The 16932-nt window shown below is 57.1% G+C and overlaps 4 protein-coding genes and 1 pseudogene across 5 annotated transcripts in view; 4 read left to right on the top strand and 1 right to left on the bottom strand.

Annotated features, from left to right (window-relative positions):
* The window catches only part of LOC127461634 (class I histocompatibility antigen, F10 alpha chain-like), a 33520-nt gene extending 22837 nt beyond the window's left edge, over window positions 1-10683 (top strand). The window contains exons 6-7 of the mRNA XM_051769639.1: window positions 7850-8018; window positions 10536-10683. Coding sequence (XP_051625599.1) covers window positions 7850-8018; window positions 10536-10554 — 188 coding nt within the window. The 3' untranslated portion in view covers window positions 10555-10683. The remainder of the gene's footprint in view (window positions 1-7849; window positions 8019-10535) is intronic.
* LOC127461657 (zinc finger protein 729-like) overlaps window positions 1-16932 on the top strand; it is a 258708-nt pseudogene that overhangs the window by 74287 nt on the left and 167489 nt on the right.
* LOC127461651 (class I histocompatibility antigen, F10 alpha chain-like) lies at window positions 2125-6950 on the top strand. Its single transcript, XM_051769666.1, has 6 exons — window positions 2125-2571; window positions 4386-4649; window positions 5557-5832; window positions 6063-6335; window positions 6451-6564; window positions 6663-6950. Exons 1-6 carry the CDS (start codon window positions 2505-2507, stop codon window positions 6755-6757), a joined length of 1089 nt encoding a protein of 362 aa, XP_051625626.1. The 5' UTR covers window positions 2125-2504; the 3' UTR covers window positions 6758-6950.
* LOC127461633 (alpha-1,3-mannosyl-glycoprotein 2-beta-N-acetylglucosaminyltransferase-like) lies at window positions 10565-13122 on the top strand. The gene is given in 2 exon segments (XM_051769638.1): window positions 10565-11075; window positions 11078-13122. Coding segments are annotated over 2 exon segments (1317 nt in total). The 3' UTR covers window positions 11884-13122.
* LOC127461647 (C-type lectin domain family 2 member B-like) lies at window positions 13158-15200 on the bottom strand. Of its 2 annotated transcripts, XM_051769660.1 has the most exons (5): window positions 15013-15200; window positions 14564-14674; window positions 14095-14276; window positions 13743-13843; window positions 13158-13441 (listed from the first exon to the last, which is right to left on the bottom strand). In XM_051769660.1, the coding sequence occupies exons 1-5, from the start codon at window positions 15098-15100 to the stop codon at window positions 13282-13284; spliced, it is 642 nt and encodes a 213-aa protein (XP_051625620.1). In that variant the 5' UTR covers window positions 15101-15200; the 3' UTR covers window positions 13158-13281. The 2 variants fall into 2 exon arrangements, with proteins under 2 accessions (XP_051625620.1, XP_051625621.1); XM_051769661.1 differs by lacking the exon at window positions 14564-14674 and having other exon boundaries at window positions 13161-13441; window positions 15013-15199.

Below are 16932 nucleotides of genomic sequence, written 5' to 3'. Positions count from 1 at the left end.
GGGCGGGACCAGTGGCGGGCCCGGGGCAGCCAAAGGGGTCGGAGCGAGAGGAGCCGGGACGAGGCAGCGCTGCTGCGGCAGCGGCTCCTTCCGAGCCCGCCGGGGCTGGGCGGGAAGGAGGAGCCCGCGGGCAGCCGCTCCCTGCGCGGGCCCTGGGGAGGGGACAGGGCGGGCCGGGAAACAGCCCTGGCCATGTGCCCGGAGCCGCTGCTTTGGCAGTGCCAGCCCTGGCCATGTGCCCGGAGCCGCTGCTTTGGCAGTGCCAGCCCTGGCCATGTGCCCGGGCTGGCGGCAGAGCCGGCAATTGCTGCTGCCCTGAGCCAGCTGGAGCTCCGGGCAAGCCTGAGTTGCAGGCACTGGGAGCCGAGGCTGAGCCCGGCCCGGAGCAGAGACCCCCCTGCAGCCCGGGCAGGAGCCCAGGCCGGAGCAGGGGATGCCCAAAGGAGGCCGAGAGCCCGTGGGAAGCCCCTGCAGAGCCGCGGCAGCAAAGCCCTGCTTTGCAGGGCTGCCCCCCCGGCCCAGCTTGTTGGCTTGAAGGCCAAACTGGGTAGCAAAGCCCTGTCCCGGGGCAGCCCCTGAGCCGGGACAGCCCCTCTGCAGCCGGGACAATGCACAGGGGGGGCCCTGCTCGGCCCTGGCTCAGAACTGCTGCCCCGGCCAGGCCCGAGGGGCCCTGGGGGAGAACAACCCTGAGCCCCAGCTGGGCCAGAGCCACCCAGTTCTGCCCAGTGGGGCCCAGGTCGCTCCCAGCACGGGCCCAGATTCTCCCAGTAACCCCCAGCATGGGCCCAGTCACCCCCAGTAGGATCCCAGTCACTTTCAGTCACTCCCAGGATGATCCCAGTCACTCCCAGTACAATGCCAGTCTCTCCTAGTAGCATCCAAATTACCCCCTGCATGGTCCCAGTTGCTCCCAGTCACCCCAGGAGAGTTCCAGCCACTCCCAGTATGGATCCAGTCACCAGCAGTATGATCCCAGTATGTCCCAGTCACTTCCACTACCATCCCAGTCGCTCCCAGTAGGAATCCAGTCACCGCCAGTATAGTCCCAGTTGCTCCCACCCACCCCCAGTATGGCTCCAGTCATTCCCAGTCCATTCCATTAGGATTCCAGCATGAGCCCAGACACTCCCTATCTGGTCCCAGTCACTCCAGTATGAACCCCCTCACTCCCAGTTACTCTCATTAAGATGCCATTTGCTCCCAGCACGGTCCCAGTTCCTCCCAGTCACCCAGGATGGTTGCAGTCACTCCCAGTATGATTCCTCTCACTCCCAATCTCACCCAGTATATCCCAGTCATCCCCAGCATGTGTCCAGTCAGTCCCACTATGATCCCAGTCACTCCTGGTCTCTCCCAGTTGCTCCCAATTTCCTCCGTGTGGTCCCACTCATTCCCAGTTGTCCCTAGTAGCTTCCAGCATGATCGCAGTTCCTCACAGCCACTTCCAGTCATCCCCATTGCACTCCCAGTTGCTCCAGTAACATTCCAATTTCCACCAGTATGATCCCAGTGACTCCAAGGCACTCCCACTATATCCTATGTGGACTCCAGTCGCTCCCAGTAGGCCTTGGTGCGGTCCCAACATGTTCCCAGTATGATCCCTGTTGCCCCAGCTCTGGTCCTGGAGGGTCCCAGTGTGCTCAGATCCTGCTCCTGGGGGGTCCTGCTGGGTCCTGGTCCTGGTGATCTCGGTGTCCCAATCCATCCCAATCCATCCCAGTCCATCCCAGGCCATCCCAGTCTGTCCCAGTCCATCCTAGTCTGTCCCAGTCCATCCCAGTCCATCCCAGTCCATCCCAGTCTGTCCCAGCCCATCCCAGTCCATCCCAGTCCATCCCAGTCCCTTCCCAGCAGCCGCCGCCGTTTCCCGGGTCCTGCCCCCCCACCCCCCCAAGATGCTGACGGGGGTCGGGGCTCCGTCTTTGGCTTCGTCTCCCTGGGCTGGGGCTCGGCCTCCGCCCGCGGGAGAAGCTGAGGGGGGTCCCCGGGGGTCGTGTGTCCCCCCCCGGAGCGTGTGTGCCCCCCCGGGACCCCCATCCCGCTGTCACCCCCTTTTCTCTCCCCACGGAGCTCCTGCCCCAGCTCCCGCTCCCCCCTGGCAGGGGCTTTGGGAGCCCCCCTTTGCCTTGACCCCGGGACCCCTGAGGGGGCAGTGGGGGCTGCCCAGGGCGGGCACTGGCCCAGGGAGATCGCCCCCCGCCCCCGCGGCATCCGCTGATCGCGGCGCTTCCCCCGCTTTGGCCCCAAAGCGGCGCCTTTAAGGCCGAGTTTAAGCGCAGGGCCCGCGAGTTCAGCTCGGCCCGGCCCGGGGGTCCCGCCGCTCGGGCCCGTCCAGGGGGCCCGGGGGTGGCGGGGGGACCCGGGGCGGTGCCGGGAGGGGTCCCGAAGGGGATCCCGGGGCATTCCCGGCAATTCCCCCGTGCCCGCCCCCCGCGCTCCCTCGGCCACTTTCGCTTCCGCGTCTCCCGAACTGCGCCCAGCGGGGCCAGCGGAGCAGCGCGATGGCTCCAGCGCTGGGGCTGGGGGCGCTCCTGGCGCTCCTGGGGGTCTCGGGGGGGCAGCCCGAGGGTAAGTGGGACCCCCGGAACGGGCAACTCCTCAACCTTTATTCCCGGGCACCGGCACTTCCCTGAACCTCCATTTCCAGGCACCGGGACCCCCCTGCACCCTCTCCCTCCACATCGGGACCCCCTGAATCCTGATTGCTGAGTGCGGGAACCCCCTGAGCTCCTATTCCCGGAAGGAGACCCCCCTGAACACCCACTCCTGGTACCGGGACCCCCCCTGAACTTCCATTTCCGGGCAGCGGGACCCCCCTGCACCCTCTCCGTCAGCACCGGGACGCCCTTAAACCTCCCTATGCGGCACCGGGACCGCCTCATTTCCATTCCTGGGCACCGAGACCCCCTTGAACACCCGTTCCCGGGCATGGGAACCTCCCTCAACCTCCATTCCCGGCCACAGGGACGCCTCTGGAGCCCCATTCCTGAGTACTGGGACCCCCCGGAACCCCCATTCTTGGGCACAGAAACCCCCTTGGACCCCCATCCCTTGATCCAGGACCCCTCTGAACCCCCTTATCCTCAACAAATACCCCCTTGTGCCCCTTTTCCTGCCAATCCCGCCTCTCCCAGCCCCCTCATCCTCCCTTTTCCTTGACCCTGGGACCCCCATTCCTGCCTTTCCCAGCCCCCAGCCCCCACTTCCCTCAACACCGGGGACCACTGGACCCCCCTTTCCTGTGCACAGGGACCCCCTGGATCCCCTATCCCTCCTCTCCCAGTCCCAGCCCCCACTTTCCTTGAACCTTGGACCCTTCCCAGCTCTCCCAGTTCCATTCCCCTGACCCTTGGACCCCCCAAACCCTCCAATCTCTGTGACTTCCCCAGTTCTCCCCTCCCTGTGCTTCCTGCAGGGGGGCCCAGGCACCAGGAACGCCCTCGACCACAATTCCTGGGCACCGGGACCCCCTGAAGTTCCCTTCCTGGCAGAGGGACCCCCCCTGCACCTCCTCCCCCAGCACCTGGACTTCTCTAAATGCTCTTATCCAGCACTAGAAACCCCTGAACCCCATTCCTGGGCACGGGGATCTCCCTGAACCTCCATTTCCAGGCACAGGGATCCCCCTGAACCTCCTGATCCAGCACTGGGACCCCTGGGACCCCCATTCCTGGGCACTGGGACACCCCTGAACCGCCATCCCCGGCTCCAGGACCCAATTGAACCCCCTTATCTTGCACCAACACCCCCCTGCATCCCCTTTCCCGACCATCCTGCATCTCCCAGACCCCCCTTTTCCTTTACCCTGAGACTGCCTGGACCCCCATTCCTGCCTTTCCCAGCCTCCAGACCCCACATTCCTTAACACTGGGGACCCCTGGACCTCCCTTTCCTGGGTTCAGGGACCCCCTGAACCTCCATTCCACCTCTCCCAGTGCCCTCACCCCCCTTTCTCTGATCCTGGGATCCCCCTGAACCTTCATTCCTGGGCATGGGGACTCCCCTGCACCCCCTTATCCAGCATCCTGACCCCCCTGGCCCCCCTTCTCTGGGACTAGGACCCCACTACACACCAATTCCTGGACACAAGGACCCCCTGCACCCCCTTATCCTGCACCAACACCCCCCTGCATCCCCTTTCCAGTCCATTCTGGGTCTCCTCACCCCATGACCCCTCTTGCCCCAACACTGGGACCCCCAGGGCCCCCTTTCCTGGGCACAGGGACCCCTGGATGCCCCATCCCACCTCTCCCAGTCCCTACACCCTCCTTTCCTTGTCCCTGGGATGCCCAAACCCCCTTCCCGGTTCTCCCAGCTCTCCCAGTTCCCCCTTTCCTTGACCCTTGACCCCCCAGACCCCCCAAATCTCCGTGTCCCCCCAGTTCTTCACTCACTGCATTTCCTATCCATCGCGGTGACGGAGCCCAGCCCGGGGATCCCTCAGTTCATGGTGTTGGGATACATGGACGGGATCCCCATCAGCCGCTACGACAGCGAGCGGGGCCGGGCGGAGCCGCTGACGCCGTGGATGGCGGCCGGAGCCGAGCCGGGATATTGGGATGGACAGACCCAGCGCAACGAAAGGTGCCAGCGCATTGCTGCCAACAACCTGGTGACAGTGGGGGGCCGGTACAACTGGAGTGGGGGTGAGTGGGGGAAGCCGGGGAATGGGGGGATGTGTGGGGCTGGGATGGGATCCATGGGGCTGCGATGGGGATCCAGAGCACTCCAAGGGGCTGGAATGAGGCTCTGTGGGTCTCCATTGGACTCTGGGGTGATGCCAATTTTTATGCCCCCAAAAAGGCACGGACAGAGAAACTGCTCAAAGACAAAGTTTTCAGTCTATAAGCAGGAGGTATCTTTATTATGGCACTGGGGAGCAGCCAGATCTCTCTGGACAACTGCTCTGTTCCAGCAACTCACAGCTGGTCCTTTTATACAAATTTTGCCAAGCAATTGCATCATACAATATAAATATTCATAATATTGCAACATACTTTTTAATTATTCATAACAGGTGGAGTTTAGGCGGAGTTATGGGCGTGGTCTTCAATATGGGGAGAATTTGAGGGGTCATTCCTGTTCTTCGGCCTCATGAACTCTTGTCCTTTCCTTCATCACCATCATAAACTTTGTGAACTTCTCTAATCTGGCCGATTTCCTAGTGTATTTGGCAGAGGTTCCTAATATTTGACAAGGGTTACCTATATTTTGGCTCATCTTCTTTCTTTATCAGTCTTTGTTTTCCTTCTATATACTTATTTTAGCCTCTTAGTTCCTTCTGTTTTCCTGAGTACCTATGCTTCTGTTCTCCTGTGTCAGTGTGTTCTGCATACCTTAGTAAATTATTGCCTCCGCTGTTTCTAGGACCAAATTCTTTGTGCTTTTGCGTAAGCCTATATTCTGAATTTAACTCTCTACTTTTCGTATTGCTATATTATATTTGCTTTCTAGGCCTTGCCTCGCTTCAGGGGCTCCATAGAGCTAGAATGGGGCTCCGTGGGGCTGGGACACAATTCCAGGGGTCTCCATGGATCCAATCCCACCCCCCAGGTCTCCACACAAGGCAGCGGCTTTATGGCTGTGACCTCCTGTCTGATGGGAGCGTCCGTGGATACAACCAGATTGGCTACGATGGGCGGGATTTCATCTCCTTCGAGCTGGGATCCAGGAGATTCGTGGCGGCCGATGGAGCTGCCCAGATCACCAAGAGGAAATGGGAACATGATGGGATAGAGGTGGACTATTGGAGAAATTACCTGGAGAACACCTGTCTGGAATGGCTCCAGAAATTCGTCAGATACGGGCGAGAGGCACTGGAGCGCAAAGGTGAGGGAGACAGAATTCCCATGAGAATGTGGGATTTGGGAGGGTGGAACTGAGGAATGCAGGAATTCCTATAGGAATTCCATGGATGAATCTGAGTCATCCAACTCCCATGGGAATTCCATGCATGGATCCCACTGTTCCATTCCAGTGGGAATTCTGTGGATGGATCTCATTGCCATCCCATTCCCATGGGAATTCCATGGATGGATCTCACCATTATCCCATTCCAGAACCCCCCGATGTCCATGTGTCCGGGAAAGAGGAACACGGGATCCTGACGTTGTCCTGCCGCGTGTACGGATTCTACCCCGGGGTGATCGGGATCAACTGGCTGAAGGGGGATGAACTGCGGGATCAGGAGACGGAGTGGGGCGGGATCGTCCCCAACAGCGATGGCACCTTCCACAGCTGGGCCAGGATCGAGGCGCTGCCGGGGGAGCAGGAGCAGTACCGGTGCCGGGTGGAGCACGCCGGAATGCCGGAGCCCGGGATCTTCGCCTGGGGTGAGGCTGGGGACGGGCAATGTGGGAACTGGGGGTTTGGGAAGGAGGAATTTGGGAGTGTGGGACAGCAGGATGGGTGTAACCCTCCCCCTCCTCCCCCTCCTGCCCTTCCCAGAGCTGGAATCCATCTGGAATTCCAGCCCGGTGTTGGTGGCTGTGTCTGTCATCGCTGCCATCATCATCATCATCATCGGCCTCGTGGCAGTCGGTGTCTGGAAGCTCCGATCCGGTAACTCCCGGGATGGGGGTCGGGAAGGGGCACGGATCTGCCCAGCAACACTTCAGGAATCGTGTGCCACGGGTGCTGATCCCGCTTTATTTCCAAAGGGAAGAGGGAGGGGAATGGATACAACATGGCCGCCAGCGAGTACCAGCAGCATATCTGGATCCCGGTCCAGATCCTCTCCACATGGATCCCATGATGGATCCTGGTATAGATGTGCCCAAACCCCCCCTTTTACCCCAAAACCCTCCCCAAAAACCTCTCCACGCTCCTGGTACACGCAAAAACGGCCCCTCCGGCTCCGCCCCTTCCTCGCACGTCACTTCCCCCCAATTCCCAGACCTGCCAATTCCCCCCCCCCCTCCCGGGGATCGCTTAATTAACCTCAGATTCGTTAATTAATTAAACAATGGGGGTTTGGGGTCAATTGGGGGGGAATCGATCCGAGAAGGGGGCGTGGCCGGAAGGATTGGGCGGGGTCGAGCAGAGGGGGCGTGGCCAAGCGGTAAAGGAGGGGGCGTGACCGAATAATAGAGACGTGGCCATATAGGTCGGGGGCGTGGCCAAGCATCACGAGTCTGACATGGCCAGGGGCGTGGCCAAACCCTGAGGGGCGTGGTCTGACAGGATGGGGCGTGACCACTGCTGGGAGGCGTGGCCATACCCCCTCATTATCATATGAGGCGTGACTTAGCGGCGTGTAACGTTTTGGGGGCGTGGTTTGTCGCGAAGAGGGGTGTGGCCTCGCCGTTGCCATGGCGGCACTTCCGGCGCGGCGGAGCGGGTGGCGGCGCTGGAGGCGCCGCTGGTACCGGGGGGGGGGGGGGGGGGGAAAAGGGGGGGAAATTAGGGGGGTTTTGGAGGGTTATTGAGGGGTCTGGGGGGGTTGGGGAATTATTGGGGGCTCTGAGGGGGGTTTGGGGGGGTCTGAGGGGGTGGGGGAACCTTCTGGCAGCGGGGGAGCGGAGGGGCCCGGCCTTGCTGGGGGGTGGGGAGGGGGCTTGGGGGGCTTCTGTGACCCCTCAGGGGGTGTTGGGGGGGGCTCCTGACCCCTGTTGGGGGGGCCTGGGGGTACCCTTTTGGCCCTTGTCGGGGTGTGGGGAGGGGTCTGGGGGGGCTTTAATGGGGCTGGGGGGGCTCCTCTGACCCCTTTTGGGGTTTTTGGGGGGTCTTGGGGGGCTTCTCTGATGCTTTTGGGGGGGTCTGAGGGGGCTTCTTTGATGCCGTTTGGGGTTTTTGGGGGGTCTGGGAGGGAATTCGGGGTTTTTTAACCTTTCCCCCCCCATTTTAGGACCACCCTCGGACCCCCCACCCCCCGTCATGACCCCTCCGGACCCCCCCAAGGACAGAGGAGCTGCGACTTCCCCCCCATTCTCGAGGGATTCCCGGGAATCTCTGGAAAACGGGGGGGAGGGGGGAACCCCAGCGACCCCCCTCCTCCCGGAGGGAGGCCCTGAAAGGTAAAAAAACCTCCGAATTTAACCCAAAACTGGGGAAAAACGGCAGAAAATGGGATAAAAGTGGGGGGAAATGGGATAAAAACGGGAGAAAACCAAGGGAAAATTGGGAAAAAATGGGGAAAATTGCAATAAAAATGGGATAAAATGGGGGAAAGTAGGAGAAAAATGGGAAGAAAATGGGTTAAAAATGGATAAAATTGGGAAGAAAATGAGGTAAAAGTGGATAAAACTGGGATAAAATGGGGATCAAAGGATAAAAACGGGGAAAATTGGGATGAAAATTGGGAAAATGGGAAAAACTGGGATTAAAAAATTTACTTTTGCCCCTTTTTCCCCCCACTTTTTCCTTCTTTTCCAGCTTCTTTTCCAAGGTTTGAGGCTCTTTTTTTGTGACTTTCTGCACTTCCCTTTTCCCCCCCTTTTTCCCCTCCTTTTACCCCCTTTTTCCCCCTTCTCCCCCCTTTTTTCCCTTTTCCCTCCCTTTCCTTCTTGTTTTCTTCCTTTTCCTGCCGTTTTTTCTCTTTCAATCCTCTTTTCCCGATGTTTTTTCCCCCTTTAATCCCATTTTTCCCTCTGCCAACGTGGCCCTGGGGAACTTTGAGCCCTTGAGTTCCCTCCCCCCCTTGAGCAATCCCGGATTTTCCCCTTTTTTTTGTTGTTTTTTTGCTGTTTGTTTTTTTTTTTTTTCACTTCCTCGAGCTGTTTTTTTCCCCAATTTCCCTCATTTTCACTCAATTCCTGCTTTTTTCCCTCCATTTCCTGCCTTCTCTGACGAGGGGGGGGGGGGTCCGGGTGAGTAAAAGCCCCCAAAAAATACAACTTTTAACCCATTTTCCCAACGGGATCCTCCCCCTCCTCCCCAGGGTGAATTTTGGGGTTAAATTTTAACCAGGTTGGACTTTGGGTTTATTTTCACCTGATTTAAGGCATCTCTGGTAACTTTTAAGGGCCTTTAATCATTTTAAATATCAATTTGATCCTTTTGGGGGGGGGTTGATTGTTTTTAAGGGGATTTTGATCATTTTTAAGGGGGTTTTGGTACTTTTTGAGGGGGGGTTGTTCATTTTTAACGGGAATTTTGGTTGTTTTTTGGGGGGTTATTAATTTTTAAGGAGCTTTTGATGATTTTTAAAGGAGTCTCAATAATTTTTAAGGAGGTTTTGATCGTTTTTAAGGGGGGTTTGCTCGTTTTTCGGCAGGTTTTTGACTGTTTTTAAGGTGGTCAGGGAAGTTTTTAAGGGCATCTGGATCGTTTTTAAGGAGGTTTTGGTCGTTTTTAAAAGGGTTTTGGCAGTATTTTAGGAGGTTTTGGTCGTTTTAAAGAAGGTTTTGGCACTTTTTTAAGAGGTTTTGAGAGCTTTTAAGGAGGTTTTGGTGATCTTTAAGCGGGTTTGGTCACTTTTAAGAGAGTTTAATAGTTCCTAAGAGGTTTTTGGCAGTTTTTTAAGGTGGCTTTGATCGTTTTTAAGCAGTTTTCGGTCGTTTTCAAGCGGGTTTGGTCATTTTTTGGCAGTTTTTAAGAGGGCCCTGATAGTTTTTGAGGGCGTTTGGCAGTTTTTAAGTGGGTTTTGATGGGTTTTAAGTGGTTTTTGGCCACCTTTCAACGCCTTTTTTTTGCCACGTCGGGCTTTCACTTCCCCTCCCCCGGGGCCGGGTGTTGCTTTTTCAGCTCCGGGGGGCGGGAGAAACTTCCCGGGGGGGTGTTTTGGGGGTAAAAAGGGGGGCTTTGGTCATTTTTAAGAGCGTTTTGTTACTCTTTGAGGGTGTTTTGTTAATTTTGAGTGTGTTTTGGGTGCCTTTCGCTGCTTTTTTTGGTGGTGGGAGGCTCCGGGTTTTGCTTCCCCCTCCCCAGGGTTTGTGGGGCGGATGAAGCTTCCTGGGGGGTGTTTCCAGGCAGGATTTTAAGGGTAAAAAGAGGGTTTTAAGAGGGTTTTAAATGTTTTTTTTCCCCTCTGACCCCCTCCTTGTCCCCCCCAGCCCCACATCCCAGTCCTGGGCGCTGAATGACACCGAAAAAGAGCAGTTGGGAGCTCTGGGTGTCATTTTGGGTGTAAAATAGGTGTAAAAAGAGGATTTTAAGAGGGTTTTAACTGGGTTTTAAATGATTTTTTTCTCCTCTGATCCCCTCCTTGTCCCCCCCAGCCCCACATCCCAACCATGGGTGCTGAATGATGCCCATGAAGAGCAGTTGGGAGCTCTGGGTGTTGTGTGTCAGGGTGTCATTTTGGGGGTAAAAAGGGGGTTTTAAGTGGTCTGAGTGTAATTTTGGGGGTAAAATGGGTGTAAAAAGAGGATTTTAAGAAGATTTTAAGAGGATTTGAAGTGGTTTTTTCCCCTCTAACCCCCTCCTTGTCCCCCCCTCAGCCCCACAGCCCAGCGCTGGGTGCTGAAGGATGCCGAAGAAGAGCAGTTGGGAGCTCTGGGTGTCATTTTGGGTGTAAAAAGAGGGTTTTAAGAGGGTTTTAATTGGGTTTTAAATGATTTTTTTCTCTCTAATCTCCTCCCTGTCCCCCCCAGCCCCATGGCCCGGCCCTGACCGCTGAAATATGCCGAAGAAGAGCATGGGTGCTCTGGGGGGCGGCGTTTTCCTCGCCTGGAACGGCCTCCTGCTGCTCTTCCTGTGGAGCCACCCCCGTCCCGGGGGCTTCGAGGGCTCCTCTTCCCGCCTGCCCTCGGAGTTCATCCAGCTGGCCCAGGATGCCGAGGCCGAGCTGGATCGGCAGAAGGAGCTGCTACGCTAAATCCACCGGCTCAGCGGGCTCTGGGAGCTGCGGCGGCACCAGAATGCACCGACAACTCCCCTCCCCAAGGTTTCTGTGGGACCGAGCTCGGAGGACGCGGCGCCCGCGGTGCTGCCGATGTTGGTGCTGGCGTGTGACCGCAGCACGGTGCGGCGCTGCCTGGACAAGCTGCTGCGCTACCGGCCCTCGGCGCGGCGGCACCCGGTGATCATGAGCCAGGACTGCGGGCACGCCGAGACGGCGCGGGTCATCGCCTCCTACGGCGACGCCGTGGCCCACATCCGGCAGCCCGACCTCAGCGACATCCCGGTGCCCCCGAGCACCGCAAGTTCCAGGGCTACTGCTGCATCGCCTGGCACTACCTGGGCCAGGTGTTCCGCGTCTTCTGCTACCGCGCCACCATCGTGGTGGAGGACGACCTGGAGGTGGCCCCGGACTTCTTCGAGTACTTGGAGGTGGCGCTGCCGCTGCTGCGCGACGACCGCACGCTCTGGTGCGTCTCGGCCTGGAACGACAACGGCCGCGAGCAGATGGTGGACGTGTCGCAGGCCGAGCTGCTCTACCGCACCGACTTCTTCCCCGGGCTGGGCTGGCTCCTGCTGGCCGAGCTCTGGGATGAGCTGGAGCCCAAGTGGTCGCGTGCGTTTTGGGACGACTGGATGAGGCAGCCGGAGCAGCGCCGGGGCCGCTCGTGCGTCCGGCCCGAGGTGTCCCGCACCATGACCTTCGGCAGGAAGGGCGTGAGCCACGGCCAGTTCTTCGACCAGTACCTGAAGTTCATCAAACTCAACGACCACTTCGTGCCTTTCACCCGCCTGGACCTCTCTTACCTCAAGAAGGACGAGTATGAGCACTCCTTCCTGCCCAGGGTCTACTCGGCGCCCGAGGTGAGGGTGGAGGAGCTCCAGGGCAACAGGAGGAGGGATTTGGGGGCCGTCAGGCTCCAGTACAGTGGCCGAGACGCCTTCAAAGCCTTTGCCAAGGCTTTGGGGCTCATGGACGACCTCAAATCCGGCGTCCCCTGCGCCGGCTACCGCGGCATCGTCAGCTTCGTGTACCGGGGCCGCCGCGTTTACCTGGCACCCCCCCAGGACTGGACGGGCTACGACCCCACCCGGAGTTAGCACCTGCCCCCTCAAAGCACTTTGGGGGAGTTCTCCCCCTCTTTTAGGTGTTTGGGGTGGGTTCGGTGCCATTTCGGTGCCCCCGGGCCGAGCGCCGCTCGCTGGCGGGGCCCAAAGGTGGTTTTACAGAATAAAAGGTCAAAAACGGAAATTCCACCTCAGAATTCCCACCTGTGGCTCCTGCTCAGAGTTGGCACCTGCTCCTGGCAAACTTCTGGGGGGTTGCCCTCATTATTTTAGGGGTTTGGTGCCCCAGCCGAGCGTTGCTCTGTCGCCGCCGCTTGTGGTGCTGAAAGGTTATTTTGCAGAATAAAAGGTCAAAAATGGAAATCTCACCCAAAATTGAGGTTGTTTTGGTCAGCCAGGTCTCCTACCGAGAGTTGGCACCCACTCCCCAGAGGATTTTGGGGGATTCTCCCCATTATTTGGGGTGTATTAAATTAGTCATCAGTACACCCAAAATGGTGGGTTTGGGATATAACAAATCAGTTATTAGCACAATGATTAGCACACAATTATTAATTCACAATTAATAATTGGTGGTTTGGGGGCATCACAAATCATTGACAATACACCCAAACTGGTTGGTTTTTGTGTATAACAAAGCAATGATTTTAAAAAGCACCTTTCAAGCTTCAGTTTTATAAACACTTGCTTTTTATTAATGCGAAATGTTGCAAAACCAGCCCCAAAATCCACCTTTTTCCACTTAAAACGGACACCCCCCGACCCCGCTCTCGCAGTCCTCAACCACGTCCGCCCCGCGCCTTGCCCGCGCTGCCCGCGGGGGGGGGGGGGGGCGCAGTTCCCACCCAGGTCCGCCCTGCGGGCGGGGAAAAAGAAGGGGCGGACTGCGGGAAGGAGCAGCCAATGGGAGTGAGGGGGCGTGGTTTAATCGGCCAATCAGCACGCGCCGAGGGTTTTTAAAGGGAGAGAAGAGCGGGAGTGGAGCGGAAGTACCAGGAGGGAAAGAACAGACACTAAAAGTCTCCTTTCTCACCCCAAAACCGACCCAAACCGCGGCCACCGCAGAAAAAGTTTGAAATAAGGCTGAAAAAAAGCGTGAAAAGAGGCTGATTTACCTCTCACCGAAATGGAGGGCCAAGAGAAGCACCGGTCTAAGCTCCGCCTGAGCTCTGCCTGTTCTCCACCTATTATTAATGTGGCTACATAAATGTTGTACTCATATAAATGTGCACTTAAAGCAAATTGTATAAATATCACTTGCATTTGCATGAACATTTTGAGCAATTTTTCTGTGGTGCAAACCACACTTGTGCTGCTCAAAAGGTCCAAAGGATGGGGGATAGCACAGGTTCCTTGTACCAGATTTTTTGTATTCACCCTGAAAATTTCAGTTGCAGTGCTGGGGTGAAGCTCCCCCATCTGGGCAGAGATTTAGGGTGAAAGTCCCGGTTTGGGGTCTCCTAATTTCCCCTCCCACAGGACGAAGTTGTCAGGGCGGCTGCAGATCCAGTTCTTCTCCGTGTGGCACAGGGACGAGCTGATCCTGCCCTGGTTCAGGTACCCGCAGGGCCCCCCACCCCTCACCTCAAACCTGCAAAGCCAACGGGATCAGAGTGAGAAAGGGAAAAGGAAAAGAAGAAAACCCCCTCAAAAGTTAGGAAGAGCTGGGATTTCCTCTCCGGCAGAGAAGGGCTTTGGCTGGGGGGGGGGTCTCCAATTCCCTGATCAGGGTTGGGGGGCAGCGACTTCGGCCCATCCCAACCCCCCATGGAAAGCCAGGAGCTGCCTGGACACGGGGCAGGAGAAGGTGCCCATCCCAGGATGGGGCATCCCAGACTCCAGGAAATCCCTGGGGCCCACCCCGGGGCTCCAGCACGGACACAGGGACCCACCTGCCGTTCAAGGCTGTGCCATTGATCCACTCCCAGCCCTTATCCCTCATTCCCAGCCCGATCCAGTGGTTTGCTTCGCCTTTAGAGCGCAGAAGGAAGGCCTGGAAGGCAAAGAAACGTTGGCTTTGGCCAGTCTTGCCTTCCCCACCTCCTCTTTCCCTCCTGTGTCCACCCCCAGCCAGGCCTGGGGCTTTTCCCAAGGGGTTGGCTCCCGGCTCCAGCACTGGCAGCACTTTGGGGCCAGCCTGGGGGGTTTGGGGCTGATTTATCCTCTTGGTTTCCCTGTGTTTCCCACCCTGGTGCTACTGCAGAGGCTCAAGCCCAGTCCTCACCAGTTCATCCCAGTCCTCACCAGTTCCTCCCTCGTGCTTATGGTGGCCAGTGAAGCTCCCAGGGCCTCACAGCTTTCCCGGCCCGTGGTCCAGTTGCCCTCAGCCTCAGAAAAATAATAACATTTTCCTTGGAAACCAGGCCAGGTGTCTGGGCACACGTGGGAGAATTCCAGCTCAGAGAACCGGGGTCTGACACCGAGAACTGAAACACAGAAAGCTGAGTCAGACACGTGGGCAGCCCTGAAAAGCAGCAAAATGGGATTGATTGCTTGGGATTTTTTTTTTCCAGGAGCTGGAAGAGGGAAACTAGGGATGATTCTCTTGGGAAAAGTTGTGACTGAGGGAGGAGCAGATGCCTGGAGCAAAGTGCAAAGGCTCCCACTTTGGGAGCCTCCCTGGATGCTGGGAATGTCGTGGGATCCTCCCACCTCCCAAAACGGAGGCACCTGGCCTGCATCCTCCCCGTGGGGGTGCCTGGGTGGGATTCACCAGTCACTGCTCCAGCCAGGCTCAAGCTGAGGATCCCCAGGAACACACACAGAGTGAGGAGAACACACACCTTGGAGGATGTTCTCCGCTCTGACTCGGTTCTGTAGGACCCTGGGGCAGGAAAGAGCAGGGTGAGGATGGCCTGGCTCCTCTCCCCTCTGCTTTGCCCTCCTGTGCTGGACCCTCAGTCCATCCCCAGCCCCACCCAGGCCCATCCAGGGACCCCTCTGGGGGCTCAGGAGTCCTTCAAAGCCACTGATGTGTGTTTGAGGGCCTGGAGATGGATCTTCAGCCTCCAGAGGTGAATTCCACAGCCTGGAGTTCAGTGCCTGGGCTGCTCCACACCCACCCAAAGGCTCCATCCCCATCCCACTGGTGCCCCCCCAGAGCAAGATGCTCTTCCCACACCCCGCCCTCCCTCGGAACATTTGGGGTTTTCCCAGCATTACCACATTTGGACTCTTTCTCTGGATCACTGCAGGTGTTCAGTGTTTCTTCATGGCTTGAAGAATTTGGCTTTTGGGTTTCTTTCCCCATCCTTGCAGAGAAGCCTCAGGGCCCGGGGCTGACGTTCCCTGGGCTCTGTGGGGTGGATGCACTCGGCAGCCCGGGGTGGAAGGAGAGGAGAGGCTGAGGGGACCTGCAGGGAGCTGGGACCTCCTGGGCCACAGCCCAGCCAGCCACAACAGCCCCTGTGGGGCTGGCACTGACTCACAGCGTTATCTTGGTGCACCATCTGGGAGGGCTGAACACACATCTGGGAGAGGAGGTGGCACAAAAGGACAGAGGGAGGGGAAAAGATAAGGGTGGGAAAGATTAAAGAGGAAAAAAACAACCACAACAAATTTAGCAGAAAGGAAAGAGAAAGACAAGTTTAAAGGCACTTGAACTATCAAATAAATAAGTCATTGAGACCTCACAGGTCAAAGGCAGTTGAAGTGTTTGCAGGGGACAGGAGCCCCTTCAGGGCTCAGAAGAGGCACCAAGGGCTCGGAGCAGAGTTTGTGCTTTGGGGGCCCTTTTGCAAAAACACACAGGGTGGAAAGCAGCCTGTGACAGTTCACAGCACCTGTTCTGCTCGGGTTTTCTCTGTTGAGCTTGTTTTGCTCACAGGAATCCCCGCGCTGGTTCCCCCCCCTCCCCGTGCCCACTGTTGCACGAGCACGACCTGGTTCCCTGCACCCCGAAACAACAGGGGCAGCAGCTTTTGGTCCTCTGGGGTCTTGTGTAAGTTATTATCAGCACCAAATGGACCAATTGAAGCTCATCAGGAACATGACCTGATAAAACAGCAATATTTCATTGCAAGGTGAGCTCTGAAAGCTGCAAACGGGCAGGTTGGTTTGTGGGTAAATGGATGTGAAAAAAGCACAAAGCGATTCCCTCAGAGGGGATTTGCAGGAGGAAAGCTCAAGGAGTGCTCAGATAACAGCATTTCCAGAGCAGTGAGAGGGTTAAATTGGGAGGAGAAAGAAACAAACACAGGATGAGCCAGAAGGGGGTGGTGTTTCTGCATCCTGGGGGTTTCCAAAGTTGGACAGGATAAAGGCCAGACCTTGCCCAAGCTCTGAGCTGGATCTGAGCCCGAAAGTGAGGGAGGGATCATTACAGGTGAATGCTTGTTATTTCAGAAACTAAACTATCAAGTGCCTGGACCTGCTTGATATGCCAGAAGCCCCAGTGCACAAGTTCAGCCCCCTCATTTCAATCCAAAATTTCAGTCCTACTTCTGCCCCACAATATTGACGGTACAAATTCAACAAATTCCCTTAAAAGGATCCACGAAGGTTCACATTGTAAGACCCCCCCAGTGCAGCCCGAGCTCCTGCCCAAGTTGAATCCCTCCCAAGCCCACCCTGGTTTCCAGCTGGTTCGCTCCAGCTCCCCCCAAAATCACTGTTCATCCCACTCAACTGAAACAAATTAAAGCCATTTTTATATCATTATTTGCCTCTTTTCACCACGATTTGCTCAATTCTCTTCCCGAGAAGCAACCCTGTCAGCAACAAGGGGCTGAATAAAACCCCAACAAAACCACTGCAGAAGCTCTTACAAGGCAGCAAAAATGACAAACCAGCCCAACCCCGCAGCAGACACTCAAACCAACCCCACGGCAGCAAAAGCCTCACTAAACTCAGCTGTAAAATTGAGAACTTTGGGGTTTATTCCCCCCTTCCCCTTCAACGTGCCACGTTTAATTAATCAGGTGGTCATTGCAGCCCCCCCAAAGACATGATGTGGGGGCTCAGCCCTGTCCCAGCCGTGGCTCACTGTGGGCAGGGAGCACCCACCACCCTGAGTTTGGCAGCCCAGGAGCTGCTCTGGAGTACTCACCTCGCAGGGCAGCTCTCGGAGACTGGGAGACCTTA

Source organism: Manacus candei, unplaced genomic scaffold (genome assembly GCF_025592945.1).
Source record: "Manacus candei isolate 608988 ecotype Guabito, Panama unplaced genomic scaffold, ASM2559294v1 h1tg000110l, whole genome shotgun sequence".
Classification (NCBI taxonomy): domain Eukaryota; kingdom Metazoa; phylum Chordata; class Aves; order Passeriformes; family Pipridae; genus Manacus; species Manacus candei.
Note: the sequence above shows the minus strand (reverse complement) of the source record. Positions and strands in the feature narration are given on the sequence as shown.

What these genes read in the sequence shown, in the direction of transcription:
- LOC127461647 (XM_051769660.1), bottom strand. Translation starts at nt 15,100, where the DNA reads ATGGGGAAAGAAACCCAAAAGCCAAATTCTTCAAGCCATGAAGAAACA. An exon ending in AGAGAAAGAGTCCAAATGTG is followed by an intron (nt 14,675 to 15,012) that starts GTAATGCTGGGA and finishes TTCCTGCCCCAG; the next exon opens with GGTCCTACAGAACCGAGTCA. An exon ending in CCTGGCTGGAGCAGTGACTG is followed by an intron (nt 14,277 to 14,563) that starts GTGAATCCCACC and finishes TCTGTGTTTCAG; the next exon opens with TTCTCGGTGTCAGACCCCGG.
- LOC127461651 (XM_051769666.1), top strand. Translation starts at nt 2,505, where the DNA reads ATGGCTCCAGCGCTGGGGCTGGGGGCGCTCCTGGCGCTCCTGGGGGTC. An exon ending in CCGGTACAACTGGAGTGGGG is followed by an intron (nt 4,650 to 5,556) that starts GTGAGTGGGGGA and finishes CCCACCCCCCAG; the next exon opens with GTCTCCACACAAGGCAGCGG. An exon ending in GCCCGGGATCTTCGCCTGGG is followed by an intron (nt 6,336 to 6,450) that starts GTGAGGCTGGGG and finishes TGCCCTTCCCAG; the next exon opens with AGCTGGAATCCATCTGGAAT.